The sequence below is a fragment of the Pecten maximus genome, chromosome 3 (assembly GCF_902652985.1).
Source record: "Pecten maximus chromosome 3, xPecMax1.1, whole genome shotgun sequence".
Taxonomy (NCBI): Eukaryota; Metazoa; Mollusca; class Bivalvia; order Pectinida; family Pectinidae; genus Pecten; species Pecten maximus.
The window spans coordinates 18,749,261-18,776,519 of record NC_047017.1 but is presented as its reverse complement, the minus strand read 5'-3'; the positions used below and the strand labels follow the sequence as shown (position 1 = coordinate 18,776,519).

The 27,259-nt window shown below is 35.8% G+C and overlaps 1 protein-coding gene across 1 annotated transcript; it reads left to right on the top strand.

The window, feature by feature from the left end:
- The first annotated feature begins 43 nt into the window (after positions 1-43).
- LOC117323459 lies at positions 44-27,259 on the top strand. Its single transcript, XM_033878691.1, has 12 exons — positions 44-393; positions 6,447-6,912; positions 7,137-7,224; positions 8,520-8,689; positions 11,658-11,756; positions 11,886-11,958; positions 16,979-17,035; positions 17,428-17,535; positions 21,372-21,860; positions 23,371-23,615; positions 24,001-24,087; positions 24,612-27,259. Exons 1-12 carry the CDS (start codon positions 377-379, stop codon positions 24,951-24,953), a joined length of 2,241 nt encoding a protein of 746 aa, XP_033734582.1. The 5' UTR covers positions 44-376; the 3' UTR covers positions 24,954-27,259.

Below are 27,259 nucleotides of genomic sequence, written 5' to 3'. Positions count from 1 at the left end.
AAATAGATATTTTAATTACATTCTAACCATTTAAATCGGCCTGTGCCGATAAATGAAAGTAACCCAGCGAAAAAGAAAATGCCATTTTCAGATCTGTCGGTGTGCATGGGGCCGTATGAATATTCTAAACATGAGACGTATAATTTGTTTACTGGAACATGATGATGGGACTTTTCTTTTCTTGTTAGGAAACTGAAAGTAAAAGTAATAACGTATTCTATTTCCACTTAAATGTCATGACTGGTAATTCAGAAACTTACTTTCGATTTGTCGACTATTTCTGGGAATTTCACAAGACTAACGCAACGGCCACATCGACAAAGTGCGTGTTTTCAACATCTTAAAACAACCAACGAGGACTGTGATACAGAGAATAATGGCGAGTTATCAAGGGTAAGTATTAGATCATTTTTACACTTGTTTCTAAACTTACTTTATTGTTTCTGACCAGAACGGTCAAAATAATTGGTTGCCAATCAGTGGTGACATAATCTTCCATTTTCGTTTGTCGTGTAACAAATAACGTTCTCAAATGAAAACTGAAGTATAAAAGTACAAATAAAAAGATAATCTTGAATTGCATTGTGTAACTGAAACGTAATGATACTTTTATTGGTCCTGTACATAATTAGATACAGTTGAGTGTAAGCTAACCTTTACACCTACGTTTAAACTACAGGTAAACTAGTAGTGCACTACACCCTTAGAGGCGATGAGCAGCGAAACTCCCATACATGTAATGGGCAGTACCCAAGGCTACCTGTGATTTTTACCTGTACTGTATATATAAGGCTATCTAGCAGTAATATTCAATGTGTTATCAAAAAGGTTTTGGAAGTTTAGTTTGAGGTTATTTTCAACCTTTCTATTCTTGTTAATCAATTTACTTTATATTTTGAAATGATTAATCAGTTATATATTTCACATGTATAATTCCAGTAATTTTGTTTTCATCACTTGAAATATATATATAATGAAACATTTTAAAACAAATATTGTTACTTGAACATTTTCAATTTAAAACATTTATTTTTATTGTAGTTTTAATTTCAGATTAAATTAAGCAGCACATTCATAATTTCATTTTTGATGTGATATTATGCTTATTAAAACCTTATTCAGCCCATAATATATGTTGTACATTCTATGTGTAAACATCCAATGCTTAAAGTCAGAAACGTGAACACATACAGAAATTGATTAAACATTGATTTAACATGTAAAGAAAGAGATTATTTGAATGTACTGGTAATTAAGTGATCATAACAGTTCTACATCTCAAAATTTAAAGTTTATCATTATCAAAGGTACATGTATATGTTACTTGTAATACACCTTCCATCTTCCTTTACTGAAAAAGTTGAAATTTCTGTACATGTACCCATATTATTATATGCGGACAACATAGCATTACTCGCTCCAGACGAACAATCTCTACAATGGATGCTAGATTGCCTTCATCGTTGGAGTAGCAGGTGGCGGCTGTGTGTTAATCAGGACAAAACAAAAGTGATACACTTTCGTCATGAATCTATTCCAAGATCGGAACTTACTTTCAAATGTGGTGACCTGGAAATAGACATAACTAATCGATATAAGTATCTCGGTTTTTGGTTTACGGAATTCTTGGAGACGGAATTCGCAGCGCGGGAACTTTCAAAATCGGCTAGTCGTGCCCTCGGCGCATTATATGCCAAATTCAGATTCGCTGGAGGGATGTCTTTTAGTGTTTATAAGAATCTGTATGAATCTCTAGTCGAACCAGTTCTATTCTACGGCGCGGGATTGTGGGGAGTAAATACCTATAGCTTTGTACAAACTGTCCATAACAAAGCTTGTCGATACTTTCTAGGCACCGGAAACAACGCATCCAATGTCGCGACCAGAGGTGATCTTGGATGGTACTCTACTGCTGTCAAGCAAAAACTCAAAGTATGTAGACTCTGGTTAAGGCTTGCGGGTACAACAGAGGACCGTATGGTTAAACAGCTCCACGAGTGGTCTAAAACCAGGACAGGAAGCTGGGATAAACGTGTTGAAAAACTTTTTAATGAACACAATCTTAATGAATTCTTAGCGCCTAGCCCTATTCCGAGTTACTGTATGAATTTAGCTAAATGTGTATTCAAAACAAAGGACGAAAACAAGTGGCATCAAGAACTATAGAATGATATAGGGAAAACTAATGGAAATAAGTTGCGTACTTACCGTACATTTTACCCCAGAATCATATATATATACTGTTGTAAATTTTAAGCATAGGCAAACGTTAGCCAAGTTCCGTTGTGGTAATTTGAAATTGAAAATAGAGACAGGCCGGTATTCTCGTCCTCCCTTAGCATTACATGAGAGGAAATGTATTTTATGTCAGTCAGGATTAGTAGAAGACGAGCGCCATTTTTTAATTGACTGTGAGTTTTATTAAGATATTAGGCGAATTTTATTTAGTGAAGCTAGCAATTATTGTCCAAACTTTTTAGAATTAAACCCATATGAACAATTTCATTATCTTATGACAAGTGATGATCTTCAGCCTATTCTAGCTTCTTCACTTTATCTGATGTATCGCAGAAGATCCTGTTTTACCTATATTTAATAGAACTTTTTACTTTATTGTGTCTCATAAGTCAAATTGGCTGGATGTTAATATAATTTTAATGCAACTTGTAAAGTTTTTATGACTTCTACTGTATTTTATATATCTGTAATATTGACATGTGACACGTTAATAAAATATTTTGTATTGTATTGTATTGTATTGTATTGGTATCTAATACTTTGAATATCTAACATATTGGATCTGATTCCAGGTACATGTATCAGTTACAGGTAACACAGAATGAGATAATAGCCTGAGGGAACAATTAATGGCATTTTTGTGATGAAATACTGGCAAACATGGGGAGGGGGAGGGCGACAGTTTTAAGTGTATATAATAACACACATAAATGTTCATGTATCTGTAGCTGTACATGTCATACATAATTTTCTTCTTTAAAGTTACCTACTAACAAATATATTATAACACATGGTGATCATGTGGACCTTAAGTATTTTTTACAATTCATGCTAACATGATTTTTGCAATATTTTTTAAAAACAAAATTTTGGGATACATTTTGATCAGCATTTAAATGTTTCCTTATTGCATTAAGGAAATGATAAATTGTTCTTTACCTTAAAATGTATAACTGATGGGGATTTTACCTCTTTTTGAAATTAAAGAAAATCAGCATATAAACTACATTTATTGAATGTCTTTATTGTGAAGAATAATGTATATAGAAATTGATTATTTTTTTGGATGATTCATAAAAAACAAAAAACTATAACATCCACAGGCATATAATATAAGGGTAGTGTTAGATGCTAATTACAGGTAGGTAAGGCAGAGGAGCCTGGCACAGCATGCTATAAATGGACCCCTGGGGGTAATTGGGGACTTGACAAAGCTATAGCATGCAGGTGTTAAAACAGGCACACCTTAAGAATGATCCTCGATCATCTGATACATGGTGTTATGGAGGTCCATAAGGTGGTGGTGAGGTGGGGTTGTGGCCAGGTGACAACAAGCATTTCCTGAGAGTACCAATTATACATACAGGTACATGTACATAACTTGTTGTGTAGATATTATATGTCTTTTACAGTACATAAATGAGAACATATTCGAAGTTTAAGATTCTTGATTATGTACTATGAAATGATTTCATGGTTGAATTAACAGATATTAGTGAAGTAACAATACATTGAATTTAAAAATATTTTTGTCTGATAAAATATATATATAATAAATATTAAAATATACATAAATATATATACAGTGTACTTGAGGAACAAATCTACAAACAGTCATCAAGGCCTAAGGTAGAATTAATCATTAATATAAAATGTATATTAACTACATCTAAAAAGATAAATGAAAAGCATCAAAATTTGGAAATCAGGCAGATAAACCTTAATCATACACTATAATGAAATCTTTTCAAAAAGGTGTAATGATAAAAAAAACCACTACAAATCCAATTGATAGAGTTTTTAATTCCTCTTGTGCAATATATCATTTAAGAACAGCAGCCAATTTTATTTTCAGTTAATTTTAGATAAAATTTTATCAGCATTTAAATATACCTGGTAAAGTCAGGATGACAGAAATAAGGCAGTCAATTTACACAGGTCTGTACGTGTATGTAACAACTACAGGTATCTAACACAGGTGTCCAGTGGCACTGTCCATTACCTGTATAGGGGGATTTGTGGTCACACCTGACTGGGCGTAGTGCACTACTAGTTTATACCTGTAGCTTAAATGTAGTGCACTACTAGTTTAAATGTAGTGCACTAGGGTGTAAAGGTTAGCTTACACTCAACTGTACCTGAATTAGTGGCAATGATTGCTAATGTGTACGTACTGCACAGTTAATGCAGTCAATCATATTCAAATTAGTGTATTTCTCTTTTCATAACATAATGCATAGAGAAAACATATTTACAATATTATATACAATCATTATTTGTGTAGTGTTCGTTTGTAGATATACAGCACTTTCATAATATACATAACTTGTTTTAAGGAGGAAAAATCATATCATTGATTATTCTTGTAAATGTACACATTTTTTTAAGCATTAGCTATGTACATGTTGTAGCAGAAAAGTTGCTGACATTGTTTACATATCCAATCATAAATGTATATAGTGTTAACTGTTCTAATTAATCAATTTAATCAATGTAAGCTGTTTTACCTCAGACTATGACTAATCAATCATGATTTTTTTATGATTGATCATGGTTTGACTATAACAAGAACTGACTTCAACAATTAATAAATGGACAATATAACTGGTAAATGGAAATAAAATACATTAAAACAACATTTTAAAACAGATGCCTAAAACATATCCACAGCATTTTCCCCTTTTTTGGTTGATGTTTTGCAGATATATTTCCCTTTCTGTTCATGATCAAAAATCAATCATAGGTCATTTAATAAATGGTGATGATCGATCATGAAATTTATAATGATTCTCAACACTATAAATGTAAAATGCTTTCTGTTAAAATAGTAGCTAACAGCATGAGACCACTCACTCATTCTTCAAGAAGTAAATAAATTTGTTTTAAAGCCCCTTTAAATTAACAGATATAGACAGATATATTTAATTGTATTTATTCAGCCCAGTATTTTACGATTTCATTTAAACCAAAAAGGACTTTGACCAATTGCAAGTCAGTCATTTATAAACAAATAAACAATTAATTCACTAAAAATTTTAACACTGTGAAGAAAAGGGAATTTGTACATTAAAGATGAACCAAAATTGTGGGAATTACAGGGGGTGGGACAAATTCACTAGAATTTCAGCTATCTTCTTCAAAACCAGATATGCTGGAATCAAATACACTATACTCTTCATGAAGATGCTTTACAAAAAAAAAAAAAAAAATGTGGATTTCATGACCCTGGGGTCTCATGTCTCCCCCTGGGGATGGGATAAACTATACTCTACTTCAAAACACATTTTCAGTATTATCTCCATTGAAATTAATTCAATCATGATCAGAATTTTCATTAGGAATATCATTACTACCCCTTGACGTCATGTTCCTCCCTGAGGAGAAAATGAAGAATTTTGATAATTTGTAGGAAAAGGATAGTTACCCGTATGGATGATTATTGCAAAAAAAATGGCTATCATGTTATTGTTGTAGTTTGCATTGGTAACAATTATTTCTTTTTCATTTTTACCAAACATTTGACAAATGTACTTCACATTGCATGTATCATTTTTTTTTTAATTTCAGCACTAAGCATTTTAAAAATAGATAATTATATAAAAGTACATGTATCTTCTATGAGATTGAATATTGATGACATGGATTTTATTCAATAAATAATGCATATAAATATCACAGTCTTGTTATTCAATATATACAGGCATGGCTAAAATACATGCATTGGCCTTCTTGATATCAGTCCTCTCGGGAAAGACCACTCCTATTATAAAACCACCTCATGTCAGTCCCATGGGTGGTTCTATAAGAGGGGGACCATTGTATTTTAATTGGCTGATTTTCAATTAGTAAAGGGGAAAAGTTTGTGGATACAACTGTACATCCTTTTATATTTGATGTTCGTGGAAAATTTTGAAACAGAGTCACTACTTATTATTCATAGAGCTTTTTCTCACTGGTTTGGGATGAGGCCTGTTTGCCTCTTTTTTGAAAGAAAATTAGTGAATTGGGAAAGATTTTTTCAGGAGTAAATTGCAAATTTTGGGAATTTGGCCTTAGTACGAAATAGTTTCAATTGGGAATGGGGCCCATTTTTGGCCCCCAAAAGCCTTTGGTAGTGTTCAAGAATTTGAAAATTAACTTAAATTTCATAAAAAAGGTATGCAATGATATTCAATTTTTACTATAAAATTAATACTTTTATCTTTCAGGCCATGGGTAGGAGGCAGGGGAAGAGGAAGAGGAGGAGTGTATGGTTTTCAAGAAAGCGGAGGTCCTCAAAATCAAACATATGTGGGTCATCAACATGGAGGGCTGCCATACAACTATGAACCAAATGGAGAATTTCATAGTCCTCCTCAGGACAGAGGAAGATCGAATGATGTTGATCGGAGACAGAACTTCCATAGCGATGCAGGACAAGGACATAACTACAGAAGTCCAAGTCCTAAACACAGAAATAAATCTCCTCGTAGTGAGGGAAGACCGAGGAATAATGGTGGTGGTGGTGGTGGTGGTGGTAGTAGTTGGGGGAATAGAAGGGGAAACAACTATGATCACACACAATCATCCCATCATCAGATGACGTCTCCAGACGGCAGACATTGGAATAGGAATCCAAGCTCAAGGGGCTCCCAATGGGATAACAGCCAGGGAGGTTGGGGTGGGAGACAAAGGGTAAGTAATCACCATACTTAGCTTAGTACAATTGGAATCAGAAGTCGGAGAAGTTACAAAGGAGTCTACATGTACATTGTATCAGATATATCACTAGTAAATGTCATTTGTCTTTGATGGTGTAGCATCAGTTTGATTAAATCAACATTACAACAAAACTGTATTTTCATTAATTGCTAATTAAGTAACAGTTATTTACATTAATTTTACCTTGATTTTTGCAGGATTACAACTCGGATGTGGACTTATCAAAGAAGTTGTCATTTCTTCTTCGCCACGGAGCAGAGAGACAGGGATTCACCTTGATGTCAGGTTAGTGGCATTTCACATTTAAACAAGTTTTCCTGCTTTCTTTTTATACATATAGGGTTCAGAAGGGATAATTTGTCAATTTAATGTAAGTAGCTGTTTATCCTTTATGATGATAACGATCAAATACTGTATACATCTTCTGTTATGCAGCCACACGTGTCCCTCAGAGACCACATGTTTGAAGTCTTTACAGTGTCTTTTAGTGGAGGTGATTTTTAGAGTTTTAAAACTATGGCTTCTTTACACAATTGCTAAGTAAATAAAGGTGATCTAAACATTTTTGTCACTTAATTGCCTTATTGTCTGTCTTCTCCCAAGTTCAAATAGTTCAAGAAAGAGAAGTATTTGTATTTAGATTGCATCATGTACAAGAAAACATCTGTTGAGTATTTCTTTCTGTGGCTCTTAATTAATCCTCCACTGGAGCTACAGGTGTTTGAGGGGGAGGGGTATAGTTTTGTGTTGTGTCGATCCAATCTTCTGTCTTTCTGTCTTCCGCACTTTTATCTTGTCCAGGCTTCTATCTCCTTGTCGTTGGAACCTCATGCATGATGCATGAGTTCAACTAGGTGAGACGATGTGTCATGTGCCAAAAAGTAGGTCACTGTGACCTGTTACTGTTATCTGTACCAGGGGGCTACTGTGTTATTTTTTGGTTCTGTAATTTGTGAATAGAATATAAAATGCTAATAAGTACAAAATTCACCTATCACAAGTGACAGTTTTAAAAAAAGGCAGCTGTATGCATTGCATTATCTGTACAAAGTTATACAAACTCCATGCAGCAGACCAATTTTGTGTATTGATCCCCAATCTCTTAAAGGAATTTCATTTGGGATAACTGATATTATAGGTCTTGCCAGTCATATAGGAAAATATCCAGACAGGGTTTTGGTTGAAGCCTTACCTTTAGTCATTTGAAGCATATAATTTGAAAAGAACACCATTGCTTTTCAAACCACATTTAATCTGACAGGGACTATTATAACACTGTGTGCAAACCCAGCTCAATTTGAAGTCTATCCAATTTTACTATAATTATTGAAATTTGCTTATTTCTCAATTATGAGATACTTAACTGACTTTATCCCCTCCAGGACTATCATTTTGCCATTTGGATCGAAATAGATCCGTGGAACTACATGTTTTATTTATGGTTCAAGAAGAGACCACATACATTTCTAAATATCAATACAGTAACATTGAGTAATTTTATGTTAAACACTGTACATTTTATGCATGCTCTCTGTCAAAAATAGGTTTGTTTTCAATACCATTTATTATGTATTTTTCAGGAGGATTTTTGTATGTAGCAGATATCTTAAAACTTCCTTCCCTGAAAGGCTTTCAATTTGAAGACGTAAAAAGAGTTGTGGAAAACAATGACAAACAGAGATTTGCTCTCAAGATAGATCCAGAAAACAAGAGAATGATGATACGAGCCAATCAGGGTCACACCATAGAGGTAATCTATCATAGACCACAGGACAACCCATAGCAGTGAACTTCCTTGAATGTTAGAACAACCCATAGCAGTGAACTCCCTTGAATGTTAGAACAACCCATAAAGTGAACTCCATTGAATGTCAGAACAACCCATAACAGTGAACCCCCTTGAATGTTAGAATAACCCATAACGTGAACTCCATTGAATGTCAGAACAACCCATAACAGTGAACTCCATTGAATGTCAGAATAACCCATAGCAGTGAACTCCCTTGAATGTTAGAACAACCTATAGCTGTGAACTCCATTCAATGTCAGAACAACCCATAGCAGTGAACCCCCTTGAATGTTAGAACACAACACATAGCAGTGAACTCCCTTGAATGTTAGAACACATCCCATAGCAGTGAACTCCCTTAAATGTCAGAACAACCCATAGCAGTGAACTCCATTCAATGTCAGAACAACCCATAGCAGTGAACCCCCTTGAATGTTAGAACAACCCATAGCAGTGAACTCCATTCAATGTCAGAACAACCCATAGCAGTGAACCCCCTTGAATGTTAGAACACATCCCATAGCAGTGAACTCCCTTGAATGTCAGAACAACCCATAGCTGTGAACTCCCTTAAATGTCAGAACAACCCATAGCTGTGAACTCCCTTGAATGTTAGAACACATCCCATAGCAGTGAACTCCATTCAATGTCAGAACAACCCATAGCAGTGAACCCCCTTGAATGTTAGAACACATCCCATAGCAGTGAACTCCCTTGAATATCAGAACAACCCATAGCTGTGAACTCCATTGAATGTCAGAACAACCCATAGCAGTGAACTCTATTGAATGTTAGAACAACCCATAGCAATGTACTCACTTGAATGTCTGAACAACCCATAGCAGTGAACTCCATTCAATGTCAGAACAACCCATAGCAGTGAACTCCATTCAATGTCAGAACAACCCATAGCAGTGAACTCCCTTGAATGTTAGAACACTCCACAACTGTGAACTCCCTTGAATGTTAGAACAACCCATAGCAGTGAACTCCCTTGAATGTCTGAACAACCCATAGCAGTGAACTCCCTTGAATGTTAGAACACAACCCATAGCTGTGAACTCCCTTGAATGTTAGAACACAACCCAAAGCAGTGAACTCCCTTGAATGTCAGAACACATCCCATAGCAGTGAACTCCCTTGAATGTCAGAACAACCCATAGCAGTGAACTCCATTGAATGTTAGAACAACCCATAGTAGTGAACTCCCTTGAATGTCAGAACAACCCATAGCAGTGAACTCCATTCAATGTCAGAACAACCCATAGCAGTGAACTCCCTTGAATGTTAGAACAACCCATAGCAGTGAACTCCCTTGAATGTCTGAACAACCCATAGCAGTGAACCCCCTTGAATGTTAGAACACATCCCATAGCAGTGAACTCCCTTGAATATCAGAACAACCCATAGCTGTGAACTCCATTGAATGTCAGAACAACCCATAGCAGTGAACTCTATTGAATGTTAGAACAACCCATAGCAATGTACTCACTTGAATGTCTGAACAACCCATAGCAGTGAACTCCATTCAATGTCAGAACAACCCATAGCAGTGAACTCCATTCAATGTCAGAACAACCCATAGCAGTGAACTCCCTTGAATGTTAGAACACTCCACAACTGTGAACTCCCTTGAATGTTAGAACAACCCATAGCAGTGAACTCCCTTGAATGTCTGAACAACCCATAGCAGTGAACTCCCTTGAATGTTAGAACACAACCCATAGCTGTGAACTCCCTTGAATGTTAGAACACAACCCAAAGCAGTGAACTCCCTTGAATGTCAGAACACATCCCATAGCAGTGAACTCCCTTGAATGTCAGAACAACCCATAGCAGTGAACTCCATTGAATGTTAGAACAACCCATAGTAGTGAACTCCCTTGAATGTCAGAACAACCCATAGCAGTGAACTCCATTCAATGTCAGAACAACCCATAGCAGTGAACTCCCTTGAATGTTAGAACAACCCATAGCAGTGAACTCCCTTGAATGTCTGAACAACCCATAGCAGTGAACTCCCTTGAATGTTAGAACACAACCCATAGCTGTGAACTCCCTTGAATGTTAGAACACAACCCAAAGCAGTGAACTCCCTTGAATGTCAGAACAACCCATAGCTGTGAACTCCCTTGAATGTCAGAACAACCCATAGCAGTGAACCCCTTGAATGTTAGAACAACCCATAGCTGTGAACTCCCTTGAATGTTAGAACAACCCATAGCTGTGAACTCCCTTGAATGTTAGAACAACCCATAGCAGTGAACACCCTTGAATGTTAGAACAACCCATAGCAGTGAATCTCCTTGAATGTTAGAATGCATCCCATAGCAGTGAACTCCCTTGAATGTTAGAACACATCCCATAGCAATGAACTCCCTTAAATGTCAGAATAACCCATAGCAGTGAACTCACTTAAATGTCAGAACAACCCATACAGTGAACTCCCTTGAATCGTGGAAAAATCCATAACAGTAGAATTTCCTGCATCTCAAAAAAAAGGCCGTAGAGCACATCATATGAGTTACCTCCCTTTAATATCAGAAGAACAACCATAGAAGTTTAGAAGTCATCTCAATTGAATGTCTTAACAAAGACCATAAAATAAAGCAGATTGTGTGACAACAGTATTGGTTATTCTGAGAATCCTCTTGAAATATCACTACTGGAACAAACCAGTATTTTATACGTAAAATAGTGTCTGTCACTTCTCAGTTTGTCACCAGCTTATAATTTTCAACTGTTTTTAAAGAAATGCCACTTTGAATTTTACCTGTTAGTTATTTGGTCAAAATGTTTTACAAAGTTTTTGAAAAGTTGACAGGTATGGACTCAAAAGTATTTACTGAAGAAAGGTATGGACTCAAAAGTAGTTACTGAAGAAATTTATCAAATGCCACATGATATTTACCACAGTTTTCACTTTCAGGTACAATCTTTAGAACTGACACCCATCACCACAGCTGAAGAGGCCGACCAAGTCGTTCATGGTACTTACTTCCAGAGCTGGGAAGTCATCAAAGGAACGGTAATATTAGCTGCCTTTAATACCCCGAATCATGTATCTGTGTCTGGTGTCTGTCCTAGCTATCTTACTCTGTATTAGTGGTAACACAAAGTGCTAAAGTATTTCATTTGTCTGTTGATATTATTTCAGGGCCTGAGTCGAATGGGAAGGAATCATATTCACTTTGCTGCTGGAGAACCAGGGGAGAACGGAGTTATCAGTGGTAAGTAACCTTACATATGTACCAGTATTACAAGATATACCTCAGGTAACCACTACCATAACTCAGGTAACCGCAAGTATTACATGGTGTACCTTGAGCAATCACATGTATTACATGGCATAACTCTGGTAACTGCAAGTATTAAAATGTGCAACTTAGGTAACCAGGGGTATTACATGGCATACCTCAGGTAACCGCAAGTATTACAAGGTATACCTCAGGTAACCACAAGTATTACAAGGTATACCTCAGGTAACTGCAAGTATTACAAGGTATACCTCAGGTAACTGCAAGTATTACAAGGTATACCTCAGATAACTGCAAGTATTACAAGGTATACCTCAGGTAACCACAAGTATTACAAGGTATACCTCAGGTAACTGCAAGCATTACAAGGTATACCTCAGGTAACTGCAAGTATTACAAGGTATATCTTGAGTAACCACAAGTATTACATGGTATAACTCAGGTAACCACAGGTATTGCAAGGTGTAAAACAGGTAATCAGAAGTAGTACGATGTGTAACTTAGGTAACCAGGGGCACTACAAGGTATACCTCAGGTAACTGCTAATATTTCATGGCATCCCTCAGGTAACCAGGAACTTTGCAAGTTGTAATCACAAATAAAAAAAAAAACAGGTGTAGTACAGACTTGCCATAGAGAACCACCCTTATTTTAAGGTGAATCTCTTGTAACCACCAGTATTACAAGGTTTATCTCTGGTAGCCAGGAGTATTACAAGTTGTGACTTAGGTAACCACCAGAATTTAAATAAGTAAATCACAAGTAACCAGTGGTATTACAAGATGAATCACAAGTAACCAGTGGTATCACAAGGTGAACCACAGGTAACCAGTGGTATAGCAAGATGAACCACAGGTAACCATTGGTATTACAAGGTGAAGCACAGGTAACCAGTGGTATAACAAGGTGAATCACAGGTAACCAGTGGTATCACAAGGTTAACCACAGGTTACCAGTGGTATCACAAGGTTAACCACAGGTTACCAGTGGTATCACAAGGTGAACCACAGGTAACCAGTGGTATCACAAGGTTAACCACAGGTAACCAGTGGTATCACAAGGTTAACCACAGGTAGACAGTGGTATTACAAGGTGAACCACAGGTAACCATTGGTATTACAAGGTTAACCACAGGTAACCAGTGGTATTACAAGGTGAACCACAGGTAACCATTGGTATCACAAGATGAATCACAGGTAACCAGTGGTATAACAAGGTGAAGCACAGGTAACCAGTGGTATAACAAGGTGAACCACAGGTAACCAGTGGTATCACAAGGTGAACTACAGGTAACCATTGGTATTAAAAGATGAACCACAGGTAACCAGTGGTATCACAAGATGAATCACAGGTAACCAGTGGTATCACAAGGTTAACCACAGGTTACCAGTGGTATCACAAGGTGAAGCACAGGTAACCAGTGGTATAACAAGGTGAAGCACAGGTAACCAGTGGTATAACAAGGTGAGCCACAGGTAACCAGTGGTATCACAAGGTGAACTACAGGTAACCATTGGTATAACAAGGTGAAGCACAGGTAACCATTGGTATTACAAGGTTAACCACAGGTAACCAGTGGTATTACAAGGTGAACCACAGGTAACCATTGGTATCACAAGATGAATCACAGGTAACCAGTGGTATAACAAGGTGAAGCACAGGTAACCAGTGGTATAACAAGGTGAACCACAGGTAACCAGTGGTATCACAAGGTGAACTACAGGTAACCATTGGTATTAAAAGATGAACCACAGGTAACCAGTGGTATTACAAGGTGAACCACAGGTAACCAGTGGTATTACAAGGTGAACCACAGGCTACCAGTGGTATCACAAGGTTAACCACAGGTTACCAGTGGTATCACAAGTAACCACAGGTAACCAGTGGTATAACAAGGTGAACCACAGGTTACCAGTGGTATCACAAGGTTAACCACAGGTAGCCAGTGGTATTACAAGGTGAACCACAGGTAACCAGTGGTATCACAAGATGAATCACAGGTAACCAGTGGTATTACAAGATGAACCACAGGTAACCAGTGGTATCACAAGGTGAAGCACAGGTAACCAGTGGTATTACAAGGTGAACCACAGGTAACCATTGGTATTACAAGGTGAACCACAGGTAACCAGTGGTATCACAAGATGAATCACAGGTAACCAGTGGTATCACAAGGTTAACCACAGGTTACCAGTGGTATCACAAGGTTAACCACAGGTTACCAGTGGTATCACAAGGTGAACCACAGGTAACCAGTGGTATCACAAGGTGAACCACAGGTAACCAGTGGTATCACAAGGTTAACCACAGGTAGACAGTGGTATTACAAGGTGAACCACAGGTAACCATTGGTATTACAAGGTTAACCACAGGTAACCAGTGGTATTACAAGGTGAACCACAGGTAACCATTGGTATCACAAGATGAATCACAGGTAACCAGTGGTATAACAAGGTGAAGCACAGGTAACCAGTGGTATAACAAGGTGAACCACAGGTAACCAGTGGTATCACAAGGTGAACTTCAGGTAACCATTGGTATTAAAAGATGAACCACAGGTAACCAGTGGTATCACAAGATGAATCACAGGTAACCAGTGGTATCACAAGGTTAACCACAGGTTACCAGTGGTATCACAAGGTGAAGCACAGGTAACCAGTGGTATAACAAGGTGAAGCACAGGTAACCAGTGGTATAACAAGGTGAGCCACAGGTAACCAGTGGTATCACAAGGTGAACTACAGGTAACCATTGGTATAACAAGGTGAAGCACAGGTAACCATTGGTATTACAAGGTTAACCACAGGTAACCAGTGGTATTACAAGGTGAACCACAGGTAACCATTGGTATCACAAGATGAATCACAGGTAACCAGTGGTATAACAAGGTGAAGCACAGGTAACCAGTGGTATAACAAGGTGAACCACAGGTAACCAGTGGTATCACAAGGTGAACTACAGGTAACCATTGGTATTAAAAGATGAACCACAGGTAACCAGTGGTATTACAAGGTGAACCACAGGTAACCAGTGGTATTACAAGGTGAACCACAGGCTACCAGTGGTATCACAAGGTTAACCACAGGTAACCAGTGGTATAACAAGGTGAACCACAGGTTACCAATGGTATCACAAGGTTAACCACAGGTAGCCAGTGGTATTACAAGGTGAACCACAGGTAGCCAGTGGTATCACAAGATGAATCACAGGTAACCAGTGGTATTACAAGGTGAACCACAGGTAACCAGTGGTATCACAAGGTGAAGCACAGGTAACCAGTGGTATTACAAGGTGAACCACAGGTAACCATTGGTATTACAAGGTGAACCACAGGTAACCAGTGGTATCACAAGATGAATCACAGGTAACCAGTGGTATCACAAGGTTAACCACAGGTTACCAGTGGTATCACAAGGTTAACCACAGGTTACCAGTGGTATCACAAGGTGAACCACAGGTAACCAGTGGTATCACAAGGTTAACCACAGGTAACCAGTGGTATCACAAGGTTAACCACAGGTAGACAGTGGTATTACAAGGTGAACCACAGGTAACCAGTGGTATCACAAGGTGAACCACAGGTAACCAGTGGTATTACAAGGTTAACCACAGGTAACCATTGGTATTACAAGATGAACCACAGGTAACCAGTGGTATAACAAGATGAACCACAGGTAACCAGTGGTATAACAAGGTGAACCACAGGTTACCAGTGGTATTACAAGGTGAACCACAGGTAACCAGTGGTATTACAAGGTGAACCACAGGTAACCAGTGGTATAACAAGGTGAACCACAGGTTACCAGTGGTATTACAAGGTGAACAACAGGTAACCAGTGGTATCACAAGGTTAACCACAGGTAACCAGTGGTATTACAAGGTGAACCACAGGTAACCAGTGGTATCACAAGGTGAAGCACAGGTAACCAGTGGTATTACAAGGTGAACCACAGGTAACCATTGGTATTACAAGGTGAACCACAGGTAACCAGTGGTATCACAAGATGAACCACAGGTAACCAGTGGTATAACAAGGTGAACCACAGGTTACCAGTGGTATTACAAGGTGAACCACAGGTAACCAGTGGTATCACAAGATGAACCACAGGTAACCAGTGGTATAACAAGGTAAACCACATGTAACCAGTGGTATAACAAGATGAACCACAGGTAACCAGTGGTATTACAAGATGAACCACAGGTAACCAGTGGTATTACAAGATGAACCACAGCTGTTTTATAACACTTAGTTTTGATGGATATAATGATTCATAGAGTTCAGATAACCAATATCAGTCTTTATATTGGCACAAGCATTGTACTTGGTTAAAAAATATCATCATATAAAATCTCCAGTTTGTGAAAGGTAAGCAAACTGGAGATATTCATTGTCATAAATACTACATCTTTGATAAAACATCATAATGCACTCTTGGGCAACCTTACAGGATGTGTCTGAGTGACTGAAGTTATGCGAATCAAGCCTGTTGACAGAACACTTGCACAAGTGTGCAATATGATGTTTCATCATCATCACAGAGTGCAATTTGATGTTCAGTGGAATTAAACACAATAGGATGTAGACCAACCAGCATCTGATTCAAAATTGAAAATTTGATAAAATTATTTAATGCACTTCAATCAAACTTATTATATCCTTCAAGTATGAGAATACCTTAGACTTTGTCCTTGACCTTGGCATCCTGAAACATGAAGTCATATTTCAGGGTACCAAGGCCATGGTGAAAAGCACCATTACTATCCAGGTATAAAAATGTTTTTCAGTGAAGATCAAGCTCATTTTGTAATGCATTTTAATTTAATTAATATAGATTGCATACCAGTTGGTCTCGGAACTTTTTTTTGATTGGCATGTGAGGATTTGTATCACTTGTGGTGCTGTCTTGGTTTTTACAACCACATAGATCATATGTAACTTATAACTCAGGCCTGTTGATCAATCTGTGTTGATAGAAATGTCCCTCTGTTTTAGGTATGAGGTCGTCCTGTGAAGTGATTATTATACTGGATATGAAGAAAGCCCTCGCTGGTATGTATAAATGTTACAAATGTTATCAATTAGTCACAGTGTATACCTGTATATTTTTTTATACACAAAGTTTATATTATGATAGATACAATAAGTACTTTATATATTTATTATTTACACACAAATGTACAATTGAATACACCATGTACATTTTAATACACCATGTACATTTTAATACACAACGTACATATTTATAAATCATGTATACACAAATGCACCATTTATCAATTAATAAAAATGCTAAATACACCCTGTATATATTGTCAAACGATGTACACATGTTAATTCATCATGTACATACAGTATATGAATTTGTGCACCAAGAACTTACATGTCCTTTGGATTTTGGAAATGACAAGTTACTGATTATCTACACTTTTTGTAATTTACAGATGGGCTCAAGTTTTTCCGTTCAGCCAACAATGTAATTCTGTGTGAAGGAGACAGTGACGGCATCATCTATCCCGCTTACTTTGAAGCTGTCATTCAAAGATACCCAAGTAAGTCTTATACTCTTATACAAAGATACCCAGGTAAGTCTTATACAAATATACCCAAGTAAGTCTTAAACAAAGATATCCAAGTAAGTCTTATACAAAGATACCCAGGTAAGTCTTATACAAAGATACCCAAGTAAGTCTTATACAAAGATACCCAAGTAAGTCTTATACAAAGATACCCAAGTAAGTCTTATACAAAGATATCCAAGTAAGTCTTATACAAAGATACCCATGTAAGTCTTATACAAAGATACCCAAGTAAGTCTTATACAAAGAAACCCAAGTAAGTCTTCTACAAAGAAACCCAAGTAAGTCTTATACAAAGATATCCAAGTAAGTCTTATACAAAGATACCCAAGTAAGTCTTCTACAAAGATACCCAAGTAAGTCTTATATAAAGATACCCAGGTAAGTCTAATACAAAGATACCCAAGTAAATCTTATACAAAGAAACCCAAGGAAGTCTTATACAAAGATATCCAAGAAAGTCTTATACAAAGATACCCAGGTAATTCTTATACAAAGATACCCAGGTAAGTCTTATACAAAGAAACCCTGCAGGTAAGTCTTATACAAAGATACCCAAGTAAGTCTTATACAAAGATACCCAAGTAAGTCTTATACAAAGATACCCAGGTAAGTCTTATACAAAGATACCCAAGTAAGTCTTATACAAAGAAACCCAAGTAAGTCTTATACAAAGATACCCAAGAAAGTCTTATACAAAGACACCCAAGTAAGTCTTATACAAAGACATCCAAGTAAGTCTTATACAAAGATACCCAAGTAAGTCTTATACAAAGATACCCAAGTAAGTATTATACAAAGATACCCAAGTAATTCTTATACAAAGATACCCAGGTAAGTCTTATACAAAGATACCCAAGTAAGTCTTATACAAAGAAACCCAAGTAAGTCTTATACAAAGATACCCAAGTAAGTCTTATATAAAGATATCTAAGTAATGTCTTATACAAAGATACCCAGGTAAGTCTTATACAAAGATACCCAAGTAAGTCTTATACAAAGATACCCAAGTAAGTCTTATGCAAAGAAACCCAAGAAAGTCTTATACAAAGATATCCATTGCAAGTAAGTCTTATACAAAGAAACTCAAGTAAGTCTTATACAAAGATACCCAAGTAAGTCTTATACAAAGATACCCACGTAAGTCTTATACAAAGATACCCAGGTAAGTCTTATACAAAGATACCCAGGTAAGTCTTATACAAAGATACTCAGGTAAGTCTTATACAAAGATATCCAAGTAAGTCTTATACAAAGATACCCAAGTAAGTCTTATACAAAGATATCCAGGAAAGTCTTATACAAAGATACTCGGGTAAGTCTTATACAAAGATACCCAAGTAAGTCTTGTACAAAGATACCCAGGTAAGCCTTGTACAAAGATACCCAGGTAATTCTTATACAAAGATACTCAGGTAAGTCTTATACAAAGATACCCAAGTAAGTCTTATACAAAGATACCCAAGTAAGTCTTATACAAAGATACCCAAGTGAGTCTTATACAAAGATACCAAGGTAAGTCTTATACAAAGATACCCAAGTAAGTCTTGTACAAAGATACCCAAGTGAGTCTTATACAAAGATACACAGGTAAGTCTTATACAAAGATACCCAAGTGAGTCTTATACAAAGATACACAGGTAAGTCTTATACAAAGATACCCAAGTGAGTCTTATACAAAGATACACAGGTAAGTCTTATACAAAGATACCCAAGTGAGTCTTATACAAAGATACCCAAGTGAGTCTCATAAGGTCAGGTCATATAACCTAAAAGATACCTAAGTAAGTCTCTGACTCATAAGATCTTATCAGGTCATATAACCTAAAAGGTCATAAGATTACATCCTTCTAATTCAAATTCACTTCTACAAGATACTGTAAAAATAGAAATTTTGGTAAGTTCAAATCTTAGCACATATTAACAAAATTTGAAAAGATTGGAGCAGTTATGAATTAAGTGCAGCACCACATTTGTCAATCAAGCATGATCATGTTCCCATCAAACCTGACCTGATTTCAAATGGTTGAATATCTTTTATCCTATAACTATGATTGTTTCACAACTGATAAGGCATGTGATAAAATTTGTAGCAGTGTGTTTATTGAGTTTGTTTACACACCGCGGTGTAAAACCACTGTCTAAGCCTCCGATTGGTCATTTGTGACCCCCAACAAATCTGATTGGCTAACTAGTCTTTGACCATGGACGATACTACTCTCACTTTTTTGTCGTCTGTCTTCAAAAGATCAACATTGTCTTCAAAAAATCAACATGGACACATTTTGTAAATTTGCCGGTGGTCACCATTAGCATAATTGGCTGAGGCGGGTGTCCTCATGGAAAAGTTGATTAATCTGGGGTTTTGGTCTTACAAAATAAGATTTGATGCTGGTAAAATAGACGACGCACCGAAGCGAAATATTGCATCCATTATAGCGAACCAAAATTGACACCCTACCTCCCCCTTGATTCTCGATATGCAATGGACCCCGATAGCCATGAATGAATTTTCAAAACAATAAACAAATGTGATACAAAATGGTTAAATCGTTGTCCCTAATCGTAGTCATTTCCAAGAAACAGTCGGGGCATCTAACATAGGCCTAAGCCTAGAGCTTCCCTTATCTTGGTATAGTAGAAGCTATATAAATAGTTCAGTGTCATTTGGTACGAATATTGCACCAACAAAAAAAAAATCAAAGAATAAACACTTTCTATTCATTCCACTTACCTTTATTACAAATATATATATGTATCCCAAACACAAAAATCATTTTGGAACATTTGTCTTGTGTCAGTAAAGTGAGATTTCATGTAACACACTGACAAACGTGAAATATATATTGCTCAGCACTCCAGCTCGGTTTCCAAAATATTTGTTGAAATGCACAGTGTCTTGAATGAATAAATCTCAGAATGAACATTTAACATCATAATAACAAGTAATAGCGTACCTATGGAATCCAGGAAAGGACCGATAATTGAATCTGACAATGATTAGTCTAATATTTAGCGGTGACATTTGTCTTCAAATATATTTGAGCAGAGTCATTTAAACAAGTTACCTATTAATAAATCACACAGACACATTGTCAAACTAGAATTTCGTTGTGTAAAATTATATCATTTACAAATACATTTGTATAGTACAAAAGATATGACTCGTGCATCTAGAGTAGATGATAAGCTTTCGTTCATAGCGAACTATATTTTGTCGCATAGTGATTAGGTTCACAGAATTTAGTTGCTAGGTTGGGAGAATGTGTGAACTTGACAAGCTTACATTTGTAAGTAAAGAAGTTATGGGATAAACAAGTTTTCAGACTCGTGACGATTGTTTATCATTTTTATCCAACTCTTGTTAGTTAATTTTCTAATTTTAAATAGACACTCGCTAAAGCTCCTGTCTTTTCAAAATTAGAAAATTAACTATCTCGAGTTGGATAAAAATGATAAACAATCCCCACTCGTAGAAGAACCTCTATTTAAGATTATTCACTGATGGGCACCATCATGTCACAACAGTGCACAGCGGTGTATAAAATAACTCGTTTGTACAACTACAAGGAAGAGGTCACAGGATTTAAAGGTTAAATCATTAACATAAAAGTAAAGGTTGCAATATAGGGAGAATGCTCTCAAACCAGTTGTTTCTAAATGAACAATTGGATAATGAATTGTCATAGCATGTGAGCAATAATAGGGGGAATCTCACAGTTGAGTGTATAATAAATAAATAGCATTAAGCCAAGAGGTAGAAGTCACTGAGTAATATATTATGTACTTCTTAATTCCATCCATTCCAGGACATATGCTGCAATTTGACAAGAGTATAACTAAGGACAGTGCCAAAGGATCCCCTCCTAAAGGGAGGAAAAAGAACAAAGCCAAAAAGCGTGAACGTGAGGAAGACAACGAGGGAGGAAAGAAAAAAGCAGGACATAACCAGAAGAAGGAAAAGAAGGAAGATACGAGAAACGAAGAAGTAGACTTTGACTTAGATGTAATGTTTCTCGACGAAAAAGACTCATCAGAAGATATATCAGAAGCTAGAAGTTTGAGAAATGAAAAAACGGCTGTCAACACTCCACCAGAAAATGAAAAAACGGCTCTTGACACTCCAACAGAAAATGAAAAAACGGCTGTCGACACTCCACCAGAAAATGAAAAAACAGCAGTCAACACTCCACCAGATAATTTGAAACTCAGCCAACCTGGGCCTATTGTTTCTTACTCTGATGATGACGATGATGATGACCAATATGAGACCGCATCAGATGTTAAAGTGGAGGAGGGTAAGTAGTTATCTCCCTTGGTAAAATCTTTTTCATGATTACTCTGAGAAAGTTTTATTGTAAGTCATCACAGATTATTTCTACAGAAGCAAAGTTAACATGTTTTTATGTGGAGCACAATACTATGTACATTTATCATGTGATAGCTCTAACTTGCCACCTATATTATCTTGTGAGTCAGACATTTAACTTACACCATATAGCTTTAACTTACACCATATAGAATAATCAACAAAAGAAAACATTTCGTTTAATTTAGCAGTTGTCTTCATTACCTTGAAATGTGATGTGCTTGGGTATAGTTTAATTTTCATGTCCCGATCAATGTATCGTGGGGTGGGGGGGTTGTAATGTTATAGTGTATTAAGATATTGTGTCTTTAAGTCATAAATTAATTTCTGTTCATTTACCCTTATTAATCAGATGCATATATAGAACTGTAATTAAGTATATAGTTGTATAAAGACAGTTATCATGCTAGTCAAGTTCTTATTTTCGTTATGGTCAACTTACTTTTTAGATTACTTGAGACTGCAGACAAAGTCTCAAGTGACTGATTCTAATCGCCTTTGTGCATCATCGTCCATCGTGTGTCGTCCTTTCGTAAACAATTTACATTTTAAACTTCTTCTTACTAACCAAGAGGCTTAGAGACTTGATATTGGGCATTTATCATGCTTGGGTGAAGGGCTATCAAGATTGTTCTAATGAATGACTTTGACCGTCATTCAAGGTTACATGGGTCAAATATACTAAAATCTTTAAACAACTTCTTTTCATTAAGCAAAAGGTCCAAAGCTCTGATTTTGATCCTTTAACATGCTGGAGTGAAGGGTTACACTGTATCAAGATTTTTCAAATAAATGACATTGACCTTCATTCAAGGTCACAGGGATCAAATATGATAAAATCTTTAAACAAAATCATCCCTCTAAGAAAGAGGCCCAGAGACCAGATATTGGGTATTTAGCATGCTGGGGCATTGACATTAAATTGAAGTCCCTGGAATCAAATCTGCCAAAATATATCAAAACTCAGGTGACCGTTAAGGCCCATGGGCCTCTTGTTATTTTTCATTTTTACATTATTAGTTATGGCTATTTACATTCATGTAACTGTAAGAGATTTTTTTTTACAAAACAGTTGAACCAAAATTTGAGAACCTTGACTAACATCAGAGGGAATGTGATCAATGAAAAAATCACAGAAAAAAAAAGTATAATAAAATCATAGAATATCTTGATCAAGGGAGCACTGTTGTTGACAGTATCTGGAGTACAACTTAAAAGGACATCACATGAAATAAAATTTGAACGGGACGAGCATGTAATTTACTTAGGCAACCATCACTCCATAACACATAAAGTTTGTTCTAATTTTGCATTAGAAGCTTTTAAGGTCACCTGGGATGAAGTCTTAAGTGACCTATTCTTAGTGGCCTTTTGTCAGTCATAATTACTCTTTGTCAGCAATGGACCTATCTTGAAATGTCTTATTTTGTGTTTAACAGACTATGAGATTACACGAATCTATGACAATCAATTGAGTGTGAGTGCTGTGGATAATATTTTGGAGAAAGAGTCACCTGTAGCTGTTTGTTGTTATGGAGACAACTTGGGGGAAGAGGATGGCAGTATATCCCACATCATGTGTGTGGACAAGGAGAAATGCTACCTGTTCCTTGTGAATGAGAATCCATCTATGATGAAAGAAGGCAAGCTAAGCGATCTTCTCAGGTCCAGAGACTTTCCAAAGGTAAAATGATTTGTTTGCCCTTCATCTTCAGATGTTCAAATCACCTTTCATCTGTGGACAATCCATTTGTAAACAATTCTTATTATCACTAAATTCAATATACTTAGGCCGTTGTCTTGCATGTTTAATTTTGAGATTGATTAGAAAACAAAATGGTAGTCAGACAGTCATATTGAATACATGTATATGCGAAGTATAACAGGCATATTTGACTATAATCATATCTTGTGTATCACAAAGTCACTTGTTGCACCCATTTTCTTTCAAAAATAAGAAAAATGAGCATAATCTGACAGGTACCAATAACATGTTTAGTTTGACTGTGTGTTAGGGCTAGCTTTGTCATCATAAAAGTTTTAGCTTGTGTATTTTCATGTGTTCACAGGTTTTCCACGGTTGTGGCAACGCATCTAAAACCCTGTTCGAGAAGTTTGAAGTTCTTCTTGATAACACAAACATCTATGATACAAAGGTTAGGGAAATACAGTATCTTTTATCTGTTTTAAATTCATCTATATCATAACATTATAACATGGTATATAATAATTTAAAAGTACATTTTGTATTATAAGATAATGAAAAAAATATATACAAAAACATGTACATATTAAAAAGAAACTGCTTATGAAAACACTAACGATCATAAAATCCGTCCTACTATAAGCTTAAAATGTACAAATTCTCTATTTGATTCAAAGTAGCTGTGCATAAGATCGCGATGATAATGACAAAAAATGTTTTCACTTAAAGAGTTATTTTAGCACAAGAATTTGAAAGTAAATACATTTGTTCTTGTATTTATAAGAAATCCTGTAATTCAGGAGAAATTGCTAATATTTTATTTTGAAAATTGCTATTATTTTATTTTGAAAATTGCTAATATTTTATTTTGATAATTGCTATTATTATATTTTGAAAATTGCTAATATTTTATTTTGAAAATTGCTATTATTTCATTTTGAAAATTGCTAATATTTTATTTTGAAAATGATTCAGGTTGTGTATGAAATGATGAAGGACGGAGGAGAGGGCGATATGAAATCCTTTGGGGATGTGAAGTTCTGTCCGGATACTTGGCCCAAAGACTTTACAGCTCCAATAACCCAGGGTAATGAGATGAAGGAGATGGATAGATGTGTAGCCATTCTCAAGGCATACAATCTGATGGTAGATTTCGGTGGTCAGGATAAAAAATACAAAAAGTTCATATTTGAGGAAGTCAATGGAAAGATTAGCAAGGAAGCCATTAAAGAGTATAAGCAAAAAACCAAGGCTAAACCAGCAAAGCCGCAATGTGAACCACAACCCAAGAAAGGGAAGAAGAAAGGCAAAAAATGAGCGAATTTGTGCCAGTATGTGTCCTTGTTGAGAATTTGGTCTTCAATATGGCAAACCATTGCAAGTAGCACTTCTCAGACTGACTGTTATAAGAAGTTTCAATATCACAAAATGTTACATTCTCAATTTTTACAGAATAACAAAGACAAATATCGTTTAATTATGTTCAACAATGGGATGGTTTGACCCCATTGTAGAGCAGATAAATTCTGTGTTGAAATTGCATTTCAATGCAGGGAGCCTACACTCTTAAACATGAATTTTAAAGGCAAAATTGAGGAAAATTGATATGCAGGCTATTTTTTCAATATCAGTTGTAATGGATACCGGTATACAATTTGTACATACTTGTAGTTATAAAAAGTCATGCTTATATGTGTAGTAGGTACCTAAAGGTGTGTTGAAGATATTTTTGAATTATTGTATATAGTCCTTTTGGATTTGACTGGTTTTTAGCTTTGTTTATGTTTAAGCATATTGTGATACCAGTGTGGAGGTGTGTAACACGTTGTAAGCTGTTTGGACATTAATAAATTTCCACTGTTTGGACATTAATAAATTTCCACAGAATACTCCAGAATAGCAAACTTAGAAAGGAGGGTAAAATATTAAGAAATATTTTTAAACCTTAACTATGTATTTTTTTTCTTAATATTCAAAAGGTATCTTAATCATCTTTTGATGGCATTAGTCATTTTAGAGAAAATGTCTATTTCTAAGAATTGTATGAAAAACAATATTATTTTAGAGTTACAAAATTACACATTCTATTTACATCAGTATGTACAAAATCAATGATGTGGTGAGTCACAACAGGCAGTGATGGTAGGTTTGGAGTTCTGTGGAGTAAAAGTACTGTTGACTCGAGTTTTTGCTTATTGTGGCGTTGATGGGATTACACCCTATCAAGGCCGAACAAACAGGGTTGGCTGTCTCTTTTCAGTTTGTACAAAATTCAATCTCTCCACCACGGACATCAGATAAGGGTCACCATTTTTGATAATTATGTATAGAGCTTGGTAGTAATATTGCTATTGCTTCGTTTCTTCAGGAGGAGTAGAAGTTACTGCTGACTAATGAAGTCAGTACAGGCTTACCACCTAGATGTCTCCTCCTCTTACTAGATTTTTTCTAAACAGCTATAGTCAGTATTCTGTTGGCGTGCATGGACTTTTCATGACTGAAAAATAACTTCCATGCATAAATATATACATGTTTGGAGGGGGAAGGGCAGAATTGATATTCTGAATCACTTGATTGACATATAACAATTATGCTTTTGTGATTTATCTGTTTTAATTGAGACACAAGATTAATGATCTTATATTTGATTTGTGACGTGATCAATTTAATTGATCATTATGTTAATCCCTTTTATTAATCTCGTCTGTGATTTTGAAATTATTCACACTTTTTTGCAATGTGTTAGTTTGAGTTTGACATAATTATATATCTATGTGTCTTATGATAAAACTGACTGTCTTTATCATTAATTCATTTAATAGTAGAATGATTCCGTTGCTACATACAACATCATCAGATACCATTGGTCGATTAAGTGAAGCGTAGTTAAATCGACTGTAGGTATTCGTCAATGTATGTACAAATGTATGCACAAAATTGATTTTCTGTATATCCATTTTCTATTCAGCAAATATTAAGACTTTTTAACTTCATGAATTAAACTGTCAGATGAGTTGAATGTAATATCAAGGATGACTTAAGAAAGTCAGTTGTTAAGTAAAAAGCTTATTAAAAAGGAATGGAAGTCAGGTTTAAAAGTGTCAATACTCAAACATGTTTTTTTATCTGTGTTCTACATTTGTACATATGGTACTTTGAATTTTGTGAAAAAAATACCTTTGTACCATTGAACTCTGTTCTTAATGCAAAGATATACATGTAAATGTATATAAACTCTTCTCAGAATTAAAATCCCTATTTCCAAAAGAAAATGAATTCAAGCATTTTCATAGACATATCTTTAAATTTTAAACTTGTCTAGTACAGTCAACCCTGCCTTAGTAACCACCTGAATTAAGCAGCCCCCTCTCATATGTGACAGTATTTTCCCTCCCAAATGCTATTTAATGTACTAGTTTTAGTTTCATGCTGGATTAAGAGACCAACTGGCAAAATTAAATGTGACCTGTTTTATTGTCTCCCTTTGAAGGTCACATGATAATACTGTAATAAAATGGATTACGGTCTATACTTAATCCAATATCTGTTTGATGGAAGTAAACATGAAATTAGATGTTTAGGAACTTGCTTCAAAGGTAATTAAAATATAAATCATAACCAAA